Below are 23,016 nucleotides of genomic sequence, written 5' to 3'. Positions count from 1 at the left end.
TTGGCTTATTCCATGTCTTATGTCAGTAGATCCCTACTCCATTGAGGAGAGGCTTCACATTTTCCTTAGTCTTTTTGTTGGAAGTCTTTCTTGTTTTCCTCTGCGTCCCATGCCAGTTTCTATTCCTGCAGATTCCTAATTCCTGTTACAGGTGTTACAGCACCTGTTTTGCTCAGGTGCTGGCTCTGTAATCCTGTTGGGTAGCCCATCCCTGCTTTCACATCCTCTATGCTTTCTTCTTGGTGTTTCATCTCACTTTTTCATGTTGATGGTTACATCTTCTGCTGCAGAACTTCTTCATGGACTGTATGACAGAATGTGCTTGTGTAAGTTTTGAGGCAGCAAGCTGCATGAATAAATTATTACAGTGTAATTCCTGAGGCAGTAGGTTGGGATGTGTACAAGCACTTCTTCAATGGTGGGAACTGAGCTGCAAGAATAACCTAGAAATCTTTGTTCATAACAGCAGTTCCTTAGGACAGATGAGCATGGGTACTTCAGGGAGAGTAGAAGAAGGGACACAAAATGTGTTGGATGGAAACAAATGCAAACTTCAACAACAGTAGCTGCAGAAACTTGCTGTGTCTTCCTGTAGCCCTAGTTGATCTGAAGGGATTTAGAGTTCAGTTGTCTTGGTGTTATTCAGAGATGCATAGCTTCATTGGATACTAGTAATCAGTTTCAAGCAGTGGTCTCATACAGAACAAAAGGGTTTACTTAAATGCCTTTTGTGCTTACATATACTATGCAGTGCTGACTGCAATAATGAGTAATGCAAAAGTTACGCAGTAGAGGTCCTACAAATTTAGCTTAATGAACTGGCAAAGGCATTCATTTATCTCAGTTGTTTTAGCAGAGTTTCTCTGGAGCAATTGTGGTGTGCAAGTTTTGCCAAACTTATTTTCTTATCTTAGGGGGGGAAGGCTTTTGCCAGGAAAACAAAGCTCAAGTATCATCTCAGCTTTTGACTTAACGTGTTAGCTTTGAACTTGCCTGCCATAAAAGCAAATAGAAAATCTTAAATTGTCTTATCTTTCAGCTTAAAAGCTTGTCTACTTATAAATGCAGTGTTGCAAAAAAAATGAGATTTTATTCTGATCATCACTGTATGATGCAGTAGAATTCCAGCCTTTGGTTTCCTTTGCCTGTCAAGTCAGATCCTTTGTCGTGCATTCAATCAATATTTACAGGATTTACAGGATAATTCACAGGCAAATTAAAAGTTATTGTGACACTTTCTGTAGTCAGTCCTGTTGCAAAATATGACATTGTTTTCTGACATTTGTTCAGATAGTTTTATTGGGAATAGCAGCATTTTTTAGCAAAATGGAAATAAAATATCTACAACTTTAAAGTTTATAAAGTAAGCTTTAGTAATACAGTATATTAAATTGAGAATTTTACTTGATATCCATCTGGATAGTGATACTGCCTTTCTAAGGCATTTTGGCATTTGTTGCTGAGATTTTTTAATATTGCTTGCAATAAAGACATGAGTTTAATTCACTCTGAGTGATAATATAAAATCACCTTTTTTTCATCTTTGTTCTCCCTCTGCTCCAAGGCTTTTTATCGTGTCAGTCATTATTCTTTATCTGCTAATGATAAGCAACATAGCATTTTACCTGCTGCATTTTGCTTTTACCCCAGTTGTTGTCCATGCTTCCTTCATAAGCTGTAAAGAATTAACTACACTGGCAAAGTAAAACTGAATCTGCCATGAAGACCTGAAGATGCACTCCACTTAGTTTGACCTCATAAGCAGCAGCATATTTTAGTATAAGATTGACTGCTTTGCCACATTTATTCCATATGTTAGTCTTGCTGTGCAAAAAAAATTGGTAGAAGATTGACTGACTGCTGCAGAAAGCAGTAATGTCTATGAACAAAATGAATTATTATTTCAGAGTGATTTTTGAACATGAAGCCACCAATGTATGGACTGAATCTTTAAATGCTACTGGAGAATATTGTCTCTTATCAAATAAAAAAATACAAGCACATAAAAATGTATGAAAATTACTAACATTAAGTTTTATTTTGTTTTGTCTTTTGTAACTGATAGTGCTTTTAAAATTTTAATGGTATACATTGCATCACTTAATCTGATTAACAAGTTTTGTTAATATTATCTTACTCAGTAATTGCTGCTCTTAGGACAGCATTTTTAGTACTATCATCTTTTAAGTATAGATGCCAGAAAATTCTCATTTCTGACAAAATGTATTACTAAGGACATTGTACAGCCTTGATATCACAACTGCTATTTGATGCATAAAATGGGAGTGTGGTTAGTAAATGCAAGGTGTTTGTGTAAGAATGTATGTGTAGGTTTAGTAGCAGATTTTCAGAAGTTCTATTCGAATCATTAGGCCATTTCATAAATCCACTGTAATCAGTTTTACAAACGTTGAAACTTTTAGACTTAACTGAGATTGCATGATGTTAATTAAATCTATGCACATTCCTTGGAAGTCTTAGCTGTAACCTAGGGGGGAAAATAACTGAAAGGGCAGCTGCGTTGTTACTTTCTGAGGCATCATCAAGTACTGACAACAGACGAGAGATCTGAATCCTGCATAATGCTGCATCTGTCTGCTGGGAACAATCCACCAGGAACACCTTGAATCCTGTTCTGAGGGAGGCTGTTTGACAAATAGAAAAATTACTTGTCTTGCAGCATGTTACCTGTATACCAGTCTAACAATTAAGGCCCTTCTGTGATAGGCAGTTCAGGGTGCAACTGCATGAGAATTGAATTCAGAGGCAGATGCTATAGAGAAAAATTAAATATGGAAAGATAATATAAGCAGGTTTCTATAAACGTTCTAGGAAATCTGCAGCATCAAAATGAGAAAAGATGTTGGTCTTTCAGACAAGAAAGAACACAGGTTCAGTGGAAAAACTGTGAGGAAAGTGTGGGGCAGCGCTTAGTGTTCAGACATTTAGTGCTGCTGTTAACTAAATAGTGAAAAGAGCTTATTAAACAAAGATCTAAAAGTACTCTGCACATCTGAGTAGCTTGACTATTGTGGTCACCACTAGTGTTGCGGTGTTCCACTAAGCCACAAGTACAGGAAGCTAACAACCACACAATAATAATAAATCAGTTTAGAGGAGCCTCCTCTTCTCCAGGGTGAACAGACTCAGCTCTTTTTGTGTGTGTAGTAAATAAATGATTGTTTATCTTGACTCTCACAAAAGTACTCTTGCTTAAACTTTTAAAAAATGTAAAAATAACACTTGCATTTCTATGTAATTGAACAGTAATCAGATCACATTTCGTTTGCATGAAAACTGCAGGTTAGATTGTCAATGAAAATAGGGGCACCCAGAAAACAAAATAGCATTCATCTGTTGTTACATGATTTTATTCTGCATCTTCTTTTTAGTCTTCAGGAAGGAAAGAACTGGAAGTATATGTTCAGCATACGTGAACTGCACAGAATACCCTGTAGGCAACTAGTGTCACAGTGATGCAGTATTCTCAAGTATCTTTCATAAGAAGACATTTCCTCTTATATTTTCAGATATTTCCATCAGTGATCCATCTTTCCGAAGTAACGAATCATCATGGATGTCATTTGCACCCTTTTATATCCGACATAAGACCCATATCAAACTGCAATTTCAGCCTCTTTCTCCAGATGGTATCCTGTTTTACACTGCACAGCGTTTGGGTACTCAGTCAGGTAAGGATACTCCCAGTTTTAGAATTAGCTAGAATTATATACCCAGTTGCTTTTCTGAAGAAACAGCACAAGTCTTATGAGGAGTGGCTGAGGGAACTGGGATTATTTAGTCTGGAAAAGAGGAGGCTAAGGGGAGACCTTATTGCTCTCTACGACTACCTGAAAGGTTGCGGCGAGGTGGAAGTCAGTCTCTTCTATTAGCGATGGGGCTAGAGGGAATGTCTTGAAGTTGTGCCAGAGGAGCTTAAGGTTGGATTTTAGGAAAAGTTTCTTCTCCAAAAGAGTGGTCAAGCACTGGAATGGGCTACCCAGGGAGGTGGAGGAGTCACCATCCCTGGAGATGTTCAAAGAATGTTTAGATGTTGTACTGAGGGACATGGTTTGGTGGGCAATATTGGTGGTAGGTGGATGGTCAGACTGGGTGATCTTGGAGGCCTTTTCCAACCATAGTGATTCTATGATTCTGTGAAGTGATGCTAAGTCCCTGTAACTCATTGTGAATAATCACGTTCATGAGAACAAACACATATAAGAAAATTTAAATGAGTCCAAAGCCAACAAGGATTTAATGAAGTTGATTCAACAAACCATTTTCTCCTGAAAAGCAATTGCATCTTCAACAAATGTAATCTTCAACAGGTGTTTACTGGTACTGCTTCCATAGTTGTAGTGCAGCTACACTAGGATTCACAAGCTGAGAGTTTGGCCCAGTATTTTAGAATGAACGAAACTAAAGCAGTATAAAAACAGATAAAACTGAAAATATGCAAAAGCGAACTGTGAAAGAGCACTAAGGTTCATCAGAAGTTTAACTGTTTCTTCTATAGTACTGAAAAGTTTGCTGGCGCACTATGCAAAAAAAAATTGAAGTTCTGCATTTTCCAGATATACAGAATGAAAAACATACTTAAATAAAAGATTTCTACTGTTTATAAAATTTTAAATTTTAAATAAACTTTTAAATTTTACTGAGCAAACATTCCTAAAACTTCATGCCAAAAATGTAATTTGCTGGCCATTGCAGATATATTTTAAAATTTGGTCTTTTAGATGTATATTTTCTGCACTATATTTTATTAATGTATCTCATCTTTACATTGCATTTATGTGATGTCTTGCATGTTTTTAAACAGAAGCATCACAAATCATTCGTAATGTGATGTGAGAGCAAATGCTCAATTGTATTAAGCAGAATGTTATGCCACAACGGGGCTTTGTGTGATAAAAAAGTACGCAAACTATTGATCATACATTTTTTTGTTTCTTCACTCAAGGCCCAGAGCCTTGAGGCAATTGAATTAGCATCCTCAGATGTGCATATGTATGAACAGACATACACCCAATTTACCACCTTCCTATTCTATGCACAGCTGTTTTGGCAGGCTGCTGTTAGGTAAGGTTGATAATATATCATAGAGTGCTGGCTTGTCTTGTTCCAATTACAACCATATATGAAGCAGCAGCTTTAAAGAAAAATAGATGGCACATCTGTAATACAAATACATTCATTTTCAAAGAACTATGTCTTCTACAATGAATCTTTTATAATTCTATCACTCGGAGGCCAAATTCTGAGACTCTCAGTGCATAGTTCTCTCCTGTGTAAACTAAATCATTACATGGGCCATGAAAAATAGATGAGAAAAAAAGGATCTCTCTCAAAAGAACCCTGGAATAGTCAGAGGTCATGGAAACAGCTAGCATATAAAGAAATTAAATATCTCTTTGGCAGCATCAAAGAGAGAGCTCAGCCTGTTTAACTCAGGCCAGGAGTGGTTTAGCATCTGTGTGCCCTCAATGCCCTTCAGGAATGTTTAGTTTGTGCAGAAAGGCATATTTTCTTAAAATCAATCTCTAGAACCATATGAATTTCATTTCAAAACAAAAAATGTCTTCTGTAGCTTAATTTACTTTCTTTACACATTTCCCACTACCTTTTTCACTGCCCCGAAGTTTTAAAAGATTTAGGAAAAGCTAATCGTGTGGCCCTTGATATTTGCCTTAATCTAATCCTGTCAAATCCAGACAGAATTAGGCTGATGAAAGACTCAGAAGTATTCTTAGCAGCCAACAGATGTGAAAGAGCTTTCTGGTGGGGATTAGTTTACAAAGCACTTTGTATAAATCCTTTTCTTCTGTGCAGTTATATAAGATTTAATAAATTGATTGTCCAAACCACAAGATCTTTTTCTAAATTTCTTAATAGGGAATAATTAGAATATTTTTCTTCTATTTTTCTTTTTTTTCTTTTCCTTTTTTTTTTTTTCTTTCATTTTTTTCCCCTTTTCCTTTTCCTTTTGTTTCCTTTCCTTTTTCTTGTTTTTTGTTTTGTTTTCTTTTGTTTTTTTCCTCCTCTTTTCCTCTTTTCTCACTCAACAAAGTCTGCTTTGTAAAAGAAAGGAGATCTGACTCTGCAGCTAATATAGGATTGATACTGAGTTGTAGCATGTCACACTGACACAGTTGTGCATTGGCTTATTACCTGATGTGAATAGTACATTGGGACTTTCCCTGCAAGGGACTTCAGGGGCATATTCTCATCAGAAAAATGCATTAATAGTTAAAGAACTAACCACCAGTCTCTCCTTGAAATATTTCCTTCTTGTTTTGTTCTTTTCAAAAAATACTATACACATTTCTAGAAAAGGGTGGATAGTGTCTTTATTCAAAACTTGATCTGCTGATTCCAGTCTCCACTCCTCTAACAAAGTGATTACTTAAACACACCCATTTAAAGCACTAGAAGACATCTCACCAGTCTGTTAGCAGAAGTTCCCATAATTCTGTCAGTCATGGGCCTTCTTGCTTTGACAACTGTTTCTTGACTCAATACTAATATTAATATTATTAGTAATTAACTAATTTGTGCAGTTCTTAAGAAAGTTGTTCCAAAGTCTAGCAATATTTTAAATAGGTATATAGTTGTTAATAAGATGGGAAGTGGGGAGGGCAGAGCAGGCAAGGCAAGGAAAAGGAAAAATAAAAAAGGAAGAAGTAAAGGTCCAGAATAAGTGAACTGTATCACATATCTTAGTTTGGAAACTTGCAGATAGGAAGACAAAGAGCTTTTTCCCCTGCTTTGATTGCTTGTTGTACGCCAGCAAGGTAAACACGTGGAAAATGTAGATAGCTGTATGTGCTGCTTCTGAGTGATATCTCTGAAAATAATACAGCATTTGGAGTTCAGCTAAGTGTCAGTAAAAGGCCAAGCCACTTTACATTTTACAAGTGAACTGTGTCCCATTTCTACTAATAAAGGTGTGAGAGCCCCATTTAATAGCTTTTAATTCATCTGGATGCCTAGCAGATGCTTGAAGAATGTATAATTTAGTCATTTACATGGAAACCACTCTGCATACTCAAAGACCTTGTCACTCTGGGTAAAAAACATTGAAGAGCATTCATTTTTCATTAAGTCATACCACTACTAAAGCTTTATATTTGTTCATAAAAGTGAAATATGCTGCAGGCTGCCTGCACAACTCAAGAGTTGAGGCCAAGGAGCTGGAAAGGTTTGTTCTGTGATGAGATGAGAAAGAACAGTTATGCTGGGTGACTAAGAAGGAAGTGAGGTTAATAAACAGAATAGGGTGACTCACAGTAAATTTAATACTCAACATTTGCAACAACAGTGCTCTGTCTCCTTTTATCGGGAATATGCCACCTGCCTGGTCTGAAAAACCTCAATTCCTGATACTTAAAGCATTTCAATTTAAGAACCTAAACTAAGAGAAAAAGATTATGGTTGTGTGATGTCTACGCCATTTCCTAAGACATTTTTATGGTGAAAATTCAATCATGATATTGGATAAAATCCTTTGGAAATACTCAGAATTGCTGAAATACTTACACAGAGAAGAGTAGAAAAGTATCTTACAGTGACTAGGTTGCTATTGGTGTCCATGTTTCTGTAGGCAAGAGGGGCATCATTTTTGCTTTTCATCTGATTTTAAGATGGTTCATATAGACTAAATTAGCAGTTTGTGAAGCAGAATTATTCACTTGCTTATGTGATAGAACAGCCATCCCCATTGTCCTTATGTCTGTTGTATATGAGGACTCATAGCAAACTGTAGTGGAAATGCAAAGTCCCGGCGTGAACCAGTGACTGAGCACCTGGTGGGAAGGCAGGACCAACCCAGGGAAGCTCAGGTGCATGCAATGCTGCTGAGTGACCAGAAGGGGTGGATCCTAGCTCCACCCCTTCCCAGACCTCATGTAAGAGTTAGTAGTGGAGGCAAGAGTGTCTTGCTAGAGCTCCCTGCCTGAGACCTTCTAAAGGTAAGTAGCTTTTCTTCCTTTTATTCTATATCTCTGGCTGCTGTGTTTGGGCTCATCCTCACTTGCTGTAGCCTAGAACTTTGCTACCCTGCTGTCATTGTTGTGCTTTCTGTTGCACCATAGCGTTACAACATTGTATTATAGCGTTTCACAAGCAAAGCAAAAAAGAGGCAAGTAAATTGAGATTGCTCGACAAAGGTGACTCATGCTAGCTGCTGAAATATGGTAGCATGATGGTGGTGTGTTAATGAAACAGAAAAATCTTTTCGTTAAGAACAGCGGTTTTGAAATGTGAGACTGAAAAGTTTAACTTACGAAGAGAAAATAGCCTACTCCTTTTGGATGAATGAACATCATGGTATCTGAAGATTGTTCTGGATCCTATCTGCAACCTCTGCTCTGGGATGGTGCTCCAAGCAGAAGGTAGAATATACCAATTGACATGGAGACTTTTATCTAAATTGAGAGATTAGGGGTTCTGGCTTTATACTTGTTCTCAGACTTGCATTATCCATGAAATACAGCTCTGTACAGGGAGTACACTAATTTTCTAATACTCCATAAAAGTTTGTATGTATGTGGAGTAATTCCTATAAAGGAATGTCTAGACATTAAGGACCCTGCTATGATCATCACCAGGCTCAAGTTACAAGAGGTGCAAGAAGCTGCTGTAATCTGTCATCTGACTGATGCCTAGCTGTGTGCATGCGGGTGTGGCAAAAGACAGAGTGTCCAACTAACAAGCTCCGAAAGCCAACAAGAGTAAAAAGATGTAGAGTAAGCTGAAAACCATTAGAACTTCAACCTTGCCAAGGCTGGTAACTAGTAGCAGAAACTGCAGAAGAGTGGAAATCATGCTCATCTTTTCTCTGTCCTTTGTCCCTGTACAAAACTTCTTTCTGGCTTTCTCTCTTCTGCTTTTCCTTCCCTCTATGACTCTGGGACTCAGAGTGCCAGTGATCAGTAAATGTTCCTGAAATAGAAGGTGGAAGGAGAGGGGTAAGAAACAGTGTTCCTCATATGACAACTACACAAACTGGCATTCTTGCCCTCAATTAGAGGAAACAAAGGTGAGGTAATAGCAATACAAGTCACAGACTGAGGGCAGCAAACAGAAACGCTGTGTCAGAGATCTGAAGGAATTAAGACCACAGTGTTCTGCAACCATTGACTGAAGCTCTTGAGAACTGCACCCTCCAGTACTGATGAAGCTCCGAGCTCACTGAAGCCTCTGTTCCCAGCAGAAAATCACACTGTGGAGGCTTCTGCTCAAGAATGAAGGAAGAAATAAAGCATAAGTGTCAGATGTCTTAGGAGTCTTGGTAAAGAAGCCTAGATCTTCAGTACTACAAAAACTTATCAGTGAGTTTATGACAAGCAAGGAGTCATCTCCCTGTTGCTGAGGCACATGACAACTGCATGAAAAAGGTATGTGTCACTGAAATGAATTGAAAGGATGCTTTGGAAACCTCTTCAGCCTTAAAAACCATTGGGAAATCCTCTTTACTCTTAATGGGGTGACAACCCCTCATGTAAGAGCTCAGACTTAAATCTATCAGTGCACATTAATTTACAGTGAAGTACAGGAATAAATTCATACACTCTGATAAGACAGACTTTGCCTCATTCACATACGCATGGAGCAGAAGGGCGGACTTTGAGTCACGGTGGGGAAGACACCCTAAAAGAGAAGAGCTAAAAATACCACCTGTGATTCCCTACCCACGGTCAGTCAGCCCAATGTCCTCTGATAGTACGTTCAGACCTTCTAGGAAATGCATCATCACTAGGCAGATTTGATAGTGAATTGAGCTACTGAAGAGATCTTTGGCCAATGCTGCTGTGCAAACTTAATCCTGTCATAGCATTTTGCACCCTGAAATTCTTCTGCATGCATATGATATTTCAGAGTGAGGCACTGTTAGAATGCATTCCTAATATACAGCCTTGACACATTACTATGCAGATGAGTTTCCTATGGTGAGTTGATATTGCTTAAGCATACTCCCCACTTAAGATAGGGATATAGAGAGACATCTGCTTGTCTAGATAGAGTCTGAACGTGAAATAGCACTGCTACTGTCTGGGAGAGTTTAAAACTGTGTGACTCTAACCTACTTACAGATTTACATACTTACTCATAGTAGAAGTTGAACATTTTTGTGATGCATTTGGAGTCTGTCATAAGAAGTCATGCAAATAGATACAACTGTGGATAATCCAGATCTCACAGCTGTAGCTGGATGAACCTATGTCAGACTTCTCATTAATTCCTAGTTTTAGCAACTGGCTACTCAGGACACAGTTGACTTGTCCTCTGGGAACTTGGATATTGGACATGGAGCAGGCAAGACTTGAACACCTTCACGATGAAACCCTGAAAATCAAAATGATGAAGAAAAATTGATACCTCTTATAGGGTGCTCACTTCCTCTACAGAAAAGAAAAAATATTCACTTTAAAGTGGAGCAACTTTAACCTTCATTCATTTGGTGTCAATTCTGAATTTGGTATTGCATGTAAAAGTGTTTTAAACCCAGTTTCTTGCTTGAGGCAACACCTGCAATGACAACCTCTTCAATTTTTTAATTTTGTCATTCTGTTTTCCTAAACTGGGAAGATGATGGGGCAAGGTATAGTTCAGAACAGAACTGAAAGCTGTAATTGTCAAAAATTCTGTCCAGCACCCAGGGTCCTGCATGTTGTTTCAGGCTACAGTTGAGCTTAAAGAGCCTATTTCCAAAGAGGCAGAGGTAAACTTATTGAGACAGATTGTCCTACAGTTCCTTGCACGCCCTCCAACAGGTTGTGCAAAGGCTTGAATGCACAGCAAAATGATGAATGTGCCTACCTCAGGAGTCTCTGCTCTTTTGTGACAATGCTAATAGAGATAAATAGTCATACTAGATTAGATACTAATCTGAAAAGCTGGAAGCAAAAATTGTGTCTTGTCTTGTATTTTCTAGAATGTAGGAACCAGCCCTGAAATCTAGTCCTGGAAAAACAGGGGATGACTTCACCTTTCCGCTTAACAAAAGCAAGCTTCCTCAGGTCTTTGGCCCCAGCTAGTTATGGGATGAATTGGGATAATGCTTAACCTGAAACAATTGCAACTACTTTGCTTCATGTTGTTCCATGCTAAGACTGCTGAGAGGGGAAATTCAGAGGTCAGGATGATTTCCATTCATTTAAAATGGTGATGCGAGACTTAACATGGCATAAGCCCACACAAACTTCAGCTGTGCAACTCATCCCTCAGATAGGGCGGGTCAACAGTTCCCTTGTTGAAAATGTCAAATGTCAAACTGAAAAGTAACCAAGGCACACCCATAGTTTACCTCCAGGAAAACCTTTGATTCCAGCCCTAAAATATTTTCAGCCATTTGTCCCTGAGCAGTACTTGAACTTCATGGAGAAATACTGAGCTGAACTCCGGGATCAGCATGCACATCATAAAGTTTGTAATAAAAGTGCTGTTCTCCAAAGGCTAAGATGACAAATCATCATCTGAAAAGCACAGAACACAACCTGAGGAGTAGCAAAGTGCCCTGAGAACCTTGGAGAGAGATGGAGGTAGAAAGTTGTTGGGTATTTTTTTTTTTTTTTTTTTTTTTTTTTTTCCTCAAATAGCATGAGAGTGAGTTACTTGTATCTGAAGAGAGGTCTCAAACCTGTGTTGAACAATCCAGAATGCTTGGCCATAAGCTCCCCTTACCCTAAAAGCAGATGAAGTAACAACAGATCTGCTTCAGCAGTAATGCAGAGCTCCAAGGTTAACTACAGTACATTAGCAAAAGGCATTAGTTTTGCATCTGAGTTACTGTGGTTAACTTAAGCCTGCTGAAACTGTGTAAACCACTGTCTTCTAATGTCATCTCAGACAGACCACCGTCACACTGCATAGCTATCAAAAACTTCCTTGTAGGCCAGGTGTTGAGAAATTTTCAACTTCTCCAGCTCTGATTACAAGACAGGTGAGCAATCAGCAACAAAAGCAAACTTCATTAATTTTACAAACAGGTCCACCCTTAAGAATGTGGAATCTTTATGGAAATTGCACTTTCCAAATCTAAAAAGCATTTCTTCGTTGGGAAAGATTACATAAAAATCTAACTTTTACTGATAACTACAAGGAGAGAAAGTATATGCAAATATAATAAGCTTATTTATCAATTTAGTTAGCTTACCTTTTTTTTTAAAAAAAAAAAAAAACTAATTTCTGAGGGCAAACATTTACAAAGTTAGAAAATGCAACTCTTTCACACCCTGCTGCCCTCCTCTTCTGCTTCTCTGTTGTCTTTCCCTGTTGGAGTCTATCTCTGCCCTTCATACTTTCCTTTCAGCTCCTGCTTCCTAACATTCCCAGATATTTTCCTTCATGCTTGTAATAGTTCAAAGCCTTTTATATTGCCTGTCAGGCAAAAACACCAGTAGTACATGAGAAGACACTTCAGCCTAACACTTCCTGTTATGGCGGCCTCCAGAAAAATAATGCTACAGAGCTACTGGAAATAAGTTATGGAATTGAGAAATGCAGGCATGAAAGCATCAGGATTATTCTTCAGCATGCTGCCTCTAAAAGTAAATTTATTTCCTACTTTTTTCTACAGGTGACTTTCTATGTATATCATTAGCAAATGGATTTATACAGCTGCGCTACAATCTTGGAGACAAAACAATTGTCCTACAGGCTATTCAGAAGGTCCATGCTGATGGGCAGACCTGGCATGTACTCAGAGTAGGAAGAGTTGGTAATGAAGGCTACCTGGATCTGGATGGTATCAATGTTACCCACACAGCCAGTGCTGGGATGAATGTGCTGGACACACGCACAGATTTTTACGTTGGAGGGGTATCCTCTCTAAATCTTGTGAATTCAATGGCAACAGAAAACGAACCCACAGGTTTCAGTGGCTGCATACGAGAGGTTGTTATAAATGACAAAGAACTGAAGCTGACTGCGACGGATCCCAAAGGTGGAGCCAATATTGGAGACTGTGACGGAACCGCCTGTGGATATTCAGTGTGCAAAAACAATGGAACATGCCAAGTTGAAAGCTCAGGCTTTTCTTGTTCCTGCCCACAAGGATGGATAGGGAACACGTGTGAAGAGTCTGTTCACTGCTTGCAGAACAGATGTAGGCCGCAAGCTCTCTGTATTCCCCAGCCCACTTTGCTTTCATACACCTGTGTATGTGCACTAGGCTGGTCAGGTAAGCACTGTGACAGCAAAATCAGCTTTTTCACAGCAAAGTTTGTTGGTAATTCCTACATCAAATACATAGATCCCCTTTATGGAAAAAGAGACCTCCAGTATAGCCGTATTTCTTTAAACTTTACTACCAATCAAATTGAGGGCTTAATGGTGTGGCTGGGAAAAGCTGAAGATGAAGACAATGATTTCCTTGCCATTGGCCTCGCCAATGGAACATTAAAAGTTGTGATTAATCTTGGAGAAAGAATCTCTGTTCCAATGATTCAGAGCAAAGATTCCACCTGTTCTGATGAAAGATGGCATTTTGTTACTGTAATTCAAAATCAAACATGTGTGAAGGTATATCTTGATGAGGAGCTAATTATTTTTGAAGATATTGATCCACACAGAAAATACACTGCTTTAAACTATGGTGGAATTTGTTATTTCGGTGGATTTGAAATTGGCAGAGAAGTCCATACGGTCACTGTAGGGCTGTTTCAGAAGAAGTTCATTGGTAAAATGAAAGATATTGCACTCTTCCAAGATTCTAGAAAAATTCAGCTCATGAAAGGAGAAGGTTATAATGTTCATAATGGAGATCATAGAAATTAATTGAAGAACTAATTAAGATTCCTTGAAAGTGTTGCATTTCATTTTTGTACTGCCTCTTGTATTAAACTGACAACCTAGAATTTGTGTACAAAAATAAGTGAAATAGTTCCTAATCCTTTTTCTGTTTTAATGATGGGTATTAATAATATATGTAAAATGTGGCCAGAATTTTTAATTTACTCCTATTTATATATACTCTTTAGTATTTATTTTAAAATAATGAAGTCTGATTTTTTTTTTTTCTTTTTGTTAATCAGCTGGAGATAATTTTGTATTTTGTAGATGGATGGTTGTCAATCTAATATTGTTTGTGGACAAGGACAACTTAGTTTTGGAGAAAAAGCTACATTTTATCAGTATGCACAGCTTCTTTTCTAATGTTGCAGTTTTATGATTAAGAGTAACATCTGACACTTGTAGGTGGAAAAAACATATATCTGGGGTTAAACATGCATGTTTATAAAAATAACATTTGTATTTACTTACTAAATCCACAAAGACTCTATTTCAGCTAATGAAGTTGCTCTCTCTAACTTCTGAGTTGCTATCCATTACATAAATACTTATGTAAAAAAGCAAAACTTGATACTGTTTTCATGCTAAAATATTATGTTTAAAATCATTGTCTTTTAGAGGCAAAAAGAAAAGGTATTTTAATTATTGAGCACAAAAACAAGCTCATGTACACTCAGGCATAAAAACAGCCCACTGTTTCTCTCCATCAGGGGTCTCCCAAGTTTGAGCACAGAATAATGTGTCTCAGCCAGAATTTGGGACAGTTGGCTGTCTGCCTACAAGTAACTTCTCTTACTAACAGCTTTTTTGTCAAGCAACTGCTCTGCTTTAGCTATATACTTCTTTTATCCCTCTAAATGAGATTTTAAAATTTTACTAGACAAATTCTTAGTCACTGTGAATTGAATTTCTGTGACTACATTTCATGCATTTTTAATCTCAAAAGTAAATAGAGTTCTTCAATAAATAAAAAAGTTTTATTCCTTCTGAAAAAGCTGTTATACTCTACACTTCAGTCACCAATAAAAACCAATGAAGTTATATCTTAATCTGCTTAAACATAAGATTTGTGATGGCATTTATTTCTCATTTGACTGCTGAATTGCTGTATAAATAAAATACACAGAAATAATAGTACTGAATTGCTTTTTTTTTTTTTAACTTTACTGTGTGAACACGTGCTCAAAAGCACATGATCTACCATCACTTTCTTATGCTGAAAGGACGTCCACAGTGGGTACTGATCAGGAACAAGCAACTATTTCTGATTTGTTTCCTCCCTTCTGTAAAGCAGGTCAGGAACAGAGACAACAGGCACAGCAAAACCAGGTGACACATGTCACTTTCCACATAACCAGATGGCAAGAAACTTGTTGCCAACAGTTAAGGATGACTCAGAGATGAGCTGAGGGGCAAGGACATAGAGCTGTCACAAGCTGTTTTAATAGGGATTTGCAAACATCTAGTCGAGGTTCTTCCTATCCTTTTAAGCTGCTCTGAACCTTTAAGCAATCAGCCTGATACAGCAGAGCTTTCTTCCCCCCTATCCAACAAGTTAACGACAGCTCTCAAAGCCTACTTGGCATTAGAGCTGGCTCCAGATTCTTGTCTTCATTTCTCTTAGAAGGGCCTTTTATGGCCATGTGATGCTGGGGAAGGGAGCGTCTTCAGATTTATTCCATTCACTCTAGGGTTCCTGGTGTACTGCCAGTTCAGTGTACAGCAAGCAACCCGAGCACTCCTGACAATTACCAACATTAGAAGAGTGACTGAAGATGTGGGGAAGGCAGCAACCCCTTACTCCTGCAGCAGTGGGGTTCATTCCCATTACATAGCTCAGATTCCAGGACCAAATTCTGTCAGATGTTTCTGTCTGTTAATTTAAAATCTTAATAAAACTCTTCCAGTAGAGATGTTCTCCTCTGGCTCTCCAAAGGGCAGATAGTAAAGCACTAGCTAAATCTGAAAAACGTTTATATATTCATTCCAAATAAATATTTCTGGTAACTGTGACAGAAAACATTCCCATCTCAGCTAACAGGGGCAATTTTCAGTGATAACAGTTTATTTTCAGAGCTCTTCTGGACAGGTCAAAAGGAAAATCTTGACAAGCAGAGCTACTGATTTAAAACTGATTTCAAAACCAAAAACAGGTTTCATTATTTTTTTTATATATTAAAAACCCTGATGTAAATATTTGCACAACCCACGCACATATTAATGCCAAATATATAAACCATGGAATTAATTAATTTGGAAAAACTAGTATCATTTTATTACACAACGAAACTTGTCAGGTTAACTACTGCTTTGTTTACAAAAGGATTTCTTGCTTAAGAATCTCAACTATGCGGCTGAGAAACATTACTGAATAAAAGTCTGCCACCTCTTCATTTGGTGCAAGGTTTTTATTTTAGTCAATTTGACTGTGAAGCTACTTATATGTAGGATATTGAAAGGAAATTTTACTTTAAAATACATTAAAATTAGCAAATATTATTAGTGTGGTGTTAAACTTGAAAGATCTTCTCAGAAAGAAGAGGCTGTTCTACAGCAAAGTGCAAAATGCCATGTCCATACAGAAGGTAATGTACTCAAAGTAAAAAAACAAACAAACAAACAAACAAAAAAAACAGAATACTGAAAAATAGAACAATAAACCTCATTTTTGGTTTACATAGTGGAATGTTTGTTGCTAACTGACTCAGCAAAATGACAGGTGTATTCTGAGAAAGGTAAGGGCAGGAGATTTCAGCTCGTCCTCAGGTTTTCTTTTTGGGCTTTTTGTTTTGCAGTGGAATGGCTGTCACTATTAGGAATCAATTTACTGCAAGTCCCAGTGGGACAAACATTCCTCTACCTTCTTCCCCTCTATTTGCTCCTTCGGAACTCAGAACAGCGTAGCCATGAAATGTAAAATACATTTCTACACTTCTACATTCTACACCTTAGCCTTCTAGATTCTTTCAACCTACAGTTTCACACCTATGAAATCAAACACACACAGTATGTGAGAAAGTTTTATCATTTTAGAATCAAAATATCCCTTAAAATATTTACATTTTACAGTAAAAAGGATAGCAAAACACAAAGTAATGTACAAGCTCAGGTATTCAAGTTTTTGAAGCATGGAAAATGGTTGGAAAAATGAATCAACTACTACAAAACATATTTTCAAGAACTTAGGTTAAAAATGCTTCCTTATTTAAACAAGTGCAGTTTAAAGCAATAACATTCGAGCAGCTCAGCCTTCCAATTTCTGGTCACAGACTGCTTTAGATGCTTAGGAAATACTTGAAAAACCGATGAAATACACTTGAATTACTTTATTGTACTACTGAATAATTTAAAAAACTCTTCACACCATCAAGCATGTTATGTTTTGTTGTAGCATGTGTGGATTCTGAGGTCTTGCTGGAGTCCTTAAAAACAGTGCAATTTACAAAGAAGGTTATTGTATTAAAGTAATCTTTAAAATTATCCGAGCATCTTAAAACAGGAGAGAGCACAAATTACCAAAGGCAACTATATTGCAGACATGACTAAAGCCAGCTTTATCAGCTAAGAAAATTTCTAAGCCTTTATTGCATATTAATAAAAGAAATCTTTAAAATTTTGAATATACAGCAATGTAAATTTTTAAAAAATATTAAACTCCTACTTCTAGCAACAGTTGGTATAATGAAAAAAAGGATGAGTATTGGTACACCGAGTAGTACCAAAACACAGACTTGTTTCTGCAAAACACCAAGACTGAATAAAAAAGATGGCACAATCCTAGCAGGCTGTTGGTTGGTTGTTTTGTTTTTTTTTTTAATAGAAAGTTTTACTACATAACTCTGATGGTTTACTTAAATAGGATTTTAAAAAGACTGCCTGCATCTTTTTACCTTTTGCTTTTAGATCTGTCACTGTGGTCCCTGTGTCTGTCTCTACTCTTTTCACTTTCTCGCTCTCTATGTTTCTCTTTACTTTTCTCCCTCTCTTTATCTTTTTCTTGAGCCTTTTCTTCTTCAGGTTTGGGCTTCTCTGTCTTTTTTTCTGGGTTTCTAGTCTCTCTGGGGCTTTTTCCATCAGCACCCCTATCACTGTGAGGAAGTCGCAACCTTTCTTTGTCTCTATGTCCCTCCTCTCTACTCTTCCTCTCTCTCTCCTTTTCCTGGTTTCTGTCTCTGCGTCTATTTCTTTCAGAATCTTGTTCCCAGTATTTTTCATTGTTCCACTCTTTTTCATGTCTGTCTTTCTTTTGGTGGTGAGAGTCACTATAAAATCTTTGTCTTTGTTGGTCGTTTTTTCCTCTACTGAACCCTCTCTCCAAATGCTGCTCCTGTCTGCCCCAAGGATCACTATGACGCCTTTCTGGTCTCCTAGTGTCTTTACTCTGGAAAAAATTTTCTGGCCCCACAAATCTTGACTGTTTGTGAGCCACTGGTAGCCCTTGTGCAATGGGTCCAGCATAGGGTGGTGGCTGACCGGATAAATGACCTACAGGTGGCCATGGCATCTTTGGATTCTGAGGAAAGCCAAAGCCTGGAGGAGGAAGAAGTTGAGGTGGCAAATGAGGAGGGAATCCAAACATAGGGCTGTTTTGTGGAGGGAAGTTAGGAGGTGCAGGAGCTTGAAACTGAAATCCAGGTGGATTAGATTTAGGATGCTGGAAATTCGGTTGTGGAGGTCTAACAGATGAGAAGCTGCCACTTGTTACCGGGCTTGGAACTTTGGAAACAAATTCAGAACAAGAAGAATTTTCTGTTTCAAAATGAGATGAAGTTGCTGCTGGTCCTATTCTAAATGAGTTCAGAGACTCAATGTTTTGCATTGCATCTTCTTGTGACTGTTTGGTATCTTCTGCTTGCGATGCACATGCGTTATCCGCTTTTGTTGTGGTTGAACTATACTGCATCTCATTTGTTTGTGCATCATTTGGATACAGGTTTAAGCCTGTATCACCAGAAGACTGTTTATTCTCTGGTTCCATTTGATCATTTCCTGAAGCAACCTGTTGGTCTTCATTTTTACTAACATCCCCTTCCTTGTTTTCTGAAGCATTAGTCTGCTGATTTCGCCCAGCTGCCTGTCGAGGGTCTCTTTTAAGATTAATAAATGGTGGTGATTTAGAGGTATTACTAGTAGTGCCTTCAGTAGAACTTACATTAGTGTTGTTCTCAGTATTTTTCCCTGCATTTGATGAAGAAGAAAAGTTGGAATTTGTGGTCCTTCTAATTTCCTGTGTGACATTATCCTTGTCAGGTGTCTGCCGCTTTGAATCATTTTCTTTACTTTCTTCAGTTTCTTTATTCTGTGACTGAGCAGATACATTTGCTAGAAATGCTTCGGTGGAGACATCAAGAGGTTTTCCCTTAAGATTAAGTCCTATCAAAGTTCCAGCATTTCTTGTAGAACTTGAGGACCCTGTAATTGCTGCATCTGCAGGTCCAACAGTAGCATTAGCAGACTCTTGTGTATCATCTGAACTAGCCTTTGTTTCACTAACTTCAGCAGTTACTTCATCAACATCCATGTTTTCTTCTTTTAAGGTTGCTTGCTCATTTAATAAAGGTATATCTTCATCAGGACTTGCTTCTGGCTTACTTTGTTCACATACCTGCCCTGTCGTACCCAAAAGGCTTTGAAGAATATCATCCACTGGCAGTGGTTTATTTGCTAGCTCCAAAGTAGAAGGCTGATTCTCCCACCCAACTAGAACACCAGGAAGAAATCTGAGAGGCTTTGGTGGTTCATGCTTGTTACTTTCCACCAATGGTTCAATAACTGCTGGAACATCTTCTGTATTAGATGGTTGAGGTTTATTTCTCTGTTTGTGTAGCACAGTTGTGAAAGAATTAAAAAAATCATTTTCCTCTTCTTCTTCTAGTGCCAATTCATTATGAGAGACTTCAGGTTTGCTTGGCTTGCTTTTCTTTTCTGGTGGCACACTACTCAAGGTACTTTCAGAAACTTCATCCACAAAACTACTAGTAACACTTGTAACAGCAGAAATCTGTCTCTTCATTTTCTGGCGGATTATCAATCCCAGTAATAAATTTGGTCGATGAATTTCAATCCCTGCACAAAATTGTAACAGCAATGTATTAACTACTTGTGCTTTGGTTAAAGTAATCAGTTTTAACAAAAATAAATTACATGCTCTTATAATGTATTACAGAAATTCTTCATTTTAAGACATTTGAGATTTCCATCATCACCCCCTATAACTTCTAAATACAGAATACAAGACTTATATAGGATATCTAGTTTTAAAAGAAAAAAAAAGTTAAACAACTTGTGTTAGTCTAAGAGAGTTACTCTCTAATAACAGTGATAGAGAAGCACAAGAGGAACAACAATGTTAATAAAACACTAACACCTACAAGTCCCAAAATCAATCTGTGTTAGACAGATTTCTTCAAAGATTTACCCATGAGTGACTTTCCAAATGCTTTCATCGTTCCAGAAAGGTACTGTGTTTCAAGACATACTACTATCTCTCTCTTCACTATGCATTTTGTTTTGTCTAAACTAGGTTCTCACAAAGAGAATTAGGATTTGTAGCTAATCCTGTATTAGTTTCATCCTATGTAAAATGAAATCATCCATCTTTTTTTTTTTTTTTTATATATAATCAAAATAAATTGACACAAAAAAAATCAGGCTTAAGAAGCAGCTCCAGTCATTTCTGGAGCTTTTTATTTCTTACTCATTTTTTTTCAGAACCTCCAATGTCCATCCTTCTTGGTTTTTTTCCTTCTTTAAAAAGCTTGGGATGCTCAAGTTTAAAAAAAGTTAATAGATTTCAAATAAAAAAAACCCAGAAAAATACTGTTTTTAAGTTACAGTATCAATTTGGAACTCAGTAGGATTACTACTATAGGCGACTTGCACCAGTGAATTTTCTGAGATTGTAAACACAAAAAACCTATGTTCAAAGTAATATTTTCAATGACACTTAAAAAAATCAGAATGATCTTACAATTGAAAATTAATGTCTTCTCAAGGAAGTTAATAAAACACTATGGAAAAATCGTGACTTGTTTGAACAGAATGACTTATTTTCTATAACATCATTAATTGCCTTTTAAAATTTAATTCCCTCTACTGTTATAAGCTTCTACATGAAGTGCTATGATAATAAAGTTCCATGCTGTACTTACCAGGCCCATCAAAAGGCACGAGATGATGTGGGACTTTATCTGAGGAACCTAATGGGATGAGATACAAATCTTTGACTTGCTTCATGTTATTGGCAGCTACACCATAACGTTTTCTACTGCTGAAATAAGCAAATAATAAAGCATAGGATATCTGATCCTCTTCAGTTACAGGGGTAAAGCGAACTACGCAGATTTCCTGTTAACAAAAAGAGAAATAAAAGATCATACATACATTTCTCATGAAATTTCAACTGTTTTAGTTACTGTTCTTTATTTAAAAGCATAGTTCAAAGATGAGAAAGAGCCTCCCCAAAAATGCAGAGAAAACAAGGAGCAGAAACAGTGTCAAAAGTAATTAAGGAAAATGGAAAAGATAAATAAAAAATGTTCAGTAGTTTAAAAAAAAGTGCTTTACAACTCATGACAAAAAGTCATCCTTTTATCAGCCTACTAAATAAGAAGTTTACTTGGAAGCTGGTATGCTTCCCTAGATTATTCCCCTCTCTACCCATAACATTGCTAGGAAGATTTACCTTGTATAGTCTACTATGTCTAAAATAATATCTAATACTAAAGGAAAATGAGTATCCAAATCCCAGAATAACACCCAAGGCCCAGTTCAGCAGTTGATGCTGGGGATGATCCTATTAAATGGTTTGATCAATTTATGAGCTGGAACACAGAACAGAAGACTGCAAAACTGAGATGACACCAGTTAGTACATGGGTTGATATGCTGAAGAGCAAGTTGCTATTCCAAGGGGCTGACCTCATGAAGGTGAGCTGAAGTAAGTGAAGAAATCCTGCACCTCTGTATGAAATATCTCCAGTAATCAGGACCGTCTACAAGGCTTACTGGCTAACTTGGCATAAAAGGATGTGCAGGTCCTGGTGGGCTTACATTGAATATAAGTAATACAGTAATGCAACTGGGCTTTAAAGAAGGCCAACTGCATCTTTGGTGTCAGAACCACAGCAGATCAATGGAAACAATCATCCCCTTCTATTCAGTACTTTTGAGAAAGCAGTGTCTAGTTTGGGGCTCCTCAACACAATGATAATTTGCACACTGCAGTACAAGTCTACCTTGGGCAACCAAGGTGGATTTACATACTCTGACAATACAGAAACAAGAAAATAGTACTTCTGACATGTCAAGCTGTCTTCAAATATGCATTTCTCTCCAACAAATACGTGTGCTCTCAAACAATACATGAGAGATTAAGGTTAGATAAAAAATTCCACAAGCTGCCAGCCATCCCATTTAACATAACTATCAGTTTTATCCTTGAATTGTGACATATCTTGCAGATGTTCCAGGAAAATAAGATATACAGAGTAAACAGAATGTATGTTAAACAGCAAGCACTATGTAGAATTTCTTACCTTGGTCCCTGAGGCTTTGATTTTTTCTACATACTCCCAGACAGTGTGAGGGGATATCCTGCCACCTACCTGAATACTATCAGGTAAATCCTATGAAAAAGGAAATCAAAAATCTGAATCAAACATATCTATTTTATATATTCAAAACATTCTTAATTATTAAAGTTCTTAACTACTAATTTTAAAAGTCAGAAGTTACAACAGTAGAAAAAATAACTTAGAAAATTAATTAAATTCAGATTTTGGATATTTCTATTAGGATTTTCAGAGCAAAATCAATTAGTACTAAATTAGTTATCACTCAAAGCTGTTCATATACACCTTCCTCCAAAACAGTTCACCACAGTAACAAAATTGAACTCCACTCCAGAAATACTCAAGTTTCATTAATGATTAAGCTGTTATGAGAGTTGCACACCTAAAGGGAAATATAATAAGCTTTTAAAATTTAAATAATGAGAAAATATATAGCCTACACACTTATGTACATAGAAGAAAAATTGTTCTTAGATACTAACTGAACTCAGTTTTGTTAATGGCATAAACAGACATCCAGAATAACTGCAGAACTTAGGAAAATGAGTTGTTTTGAAATAAAGCAGAAGAATTATACTAAGTACACTCTATTTTTAAAACAATCCTTTAACATCAAGAGGTAATATGTGATCTGCAAATGACTGAGG

The 23,016-nt window shown here is 37.2% G+C and overlaps 2 protein-coding genes across 14 annotated transcripts in view; one reads left to right on the top strand and one right to left on the bottom strand.

The window, feature by feature from the left end:
- EYS (eyes shut homolog) overlaps nucleotides 1–14,016 on the top strand; it is a 320,477-nt gene extending 306,461 nt beyond the window's left edge. For both annotated transcript variants that reach the window (XM_052700892.1, XM_052700902.1), the window contains exons 17-18: nucleotides 3,531–3,692; nucleotides 12,584–14,016. In XM_052700892.1, coding sequence (XP_052556852.1) covers nucleotides 3,531–3,692; nucleotides 12,584–13,782 — 1,361 coding nt within the window. In that variant the 3' untranslated portion in view covers nucleotides 13,783–14,016. The remainder of the gene's footprint in view (nucleotides 1–3,530; nucleotides 3,693–12,583) is intronic.
- A 2,787-nt stretch (nucleotides 14,017–16,803) lies between these two features.
- PHF3 (PHD finger protein 3) overlaps nucleotides 16,804–23,016 on the bottom strand; it is a 44,848-nt gene continuing 38,635 nt past the window's right edge. For all 12 annotated transcript variants that reach the window (XM_052700780.1, XM_052700789.1, XM_052700845.1 and 9 more), the window contains 3 exons: nucleotides 22,334–22,423; nucleotides 20,949–21,144; nucleotides 16,804–19,863 (listed from right to left, as the gene is read on the bottom strand). In XM_052700780.1, the coding sequence (XP_052556740.1) occupies nucleotides 17,684–19,863; nucleotides 20,949–21,144; nucleotides 22,334–22,423 (2,466 nt within the window). In that variant the 3' untranslated portion in view covers nucleotides 16,804–17,683. The remainder of the gene's footprint in view (nucleotides 19,864–20,948; nucleotides 21,145–22,333; nucleotides 22,424–23,016) is intronic.

The sequence above is a fragment of the Tympanuchus pallidicinctus genome, unplaced genomic scaffold (genome assembly GCF_026119805.1).
Source record: "Tympanuchus pallidicinctus isolate F22 unplaced genomic scaffold, pur_lepc_1.0 scaffold1, whole genome shotgun sequence".
Classification (NCBI taxonomy): Eukaryota; Metazoa; Chordata; class Aves; order Galliformes; family Phasianidae; genus Tympanuchus; species Tympanuchus pallidicinctus.
This window is presented reverse-complemented; position numbering and strand designations above follow the sequence as displayed.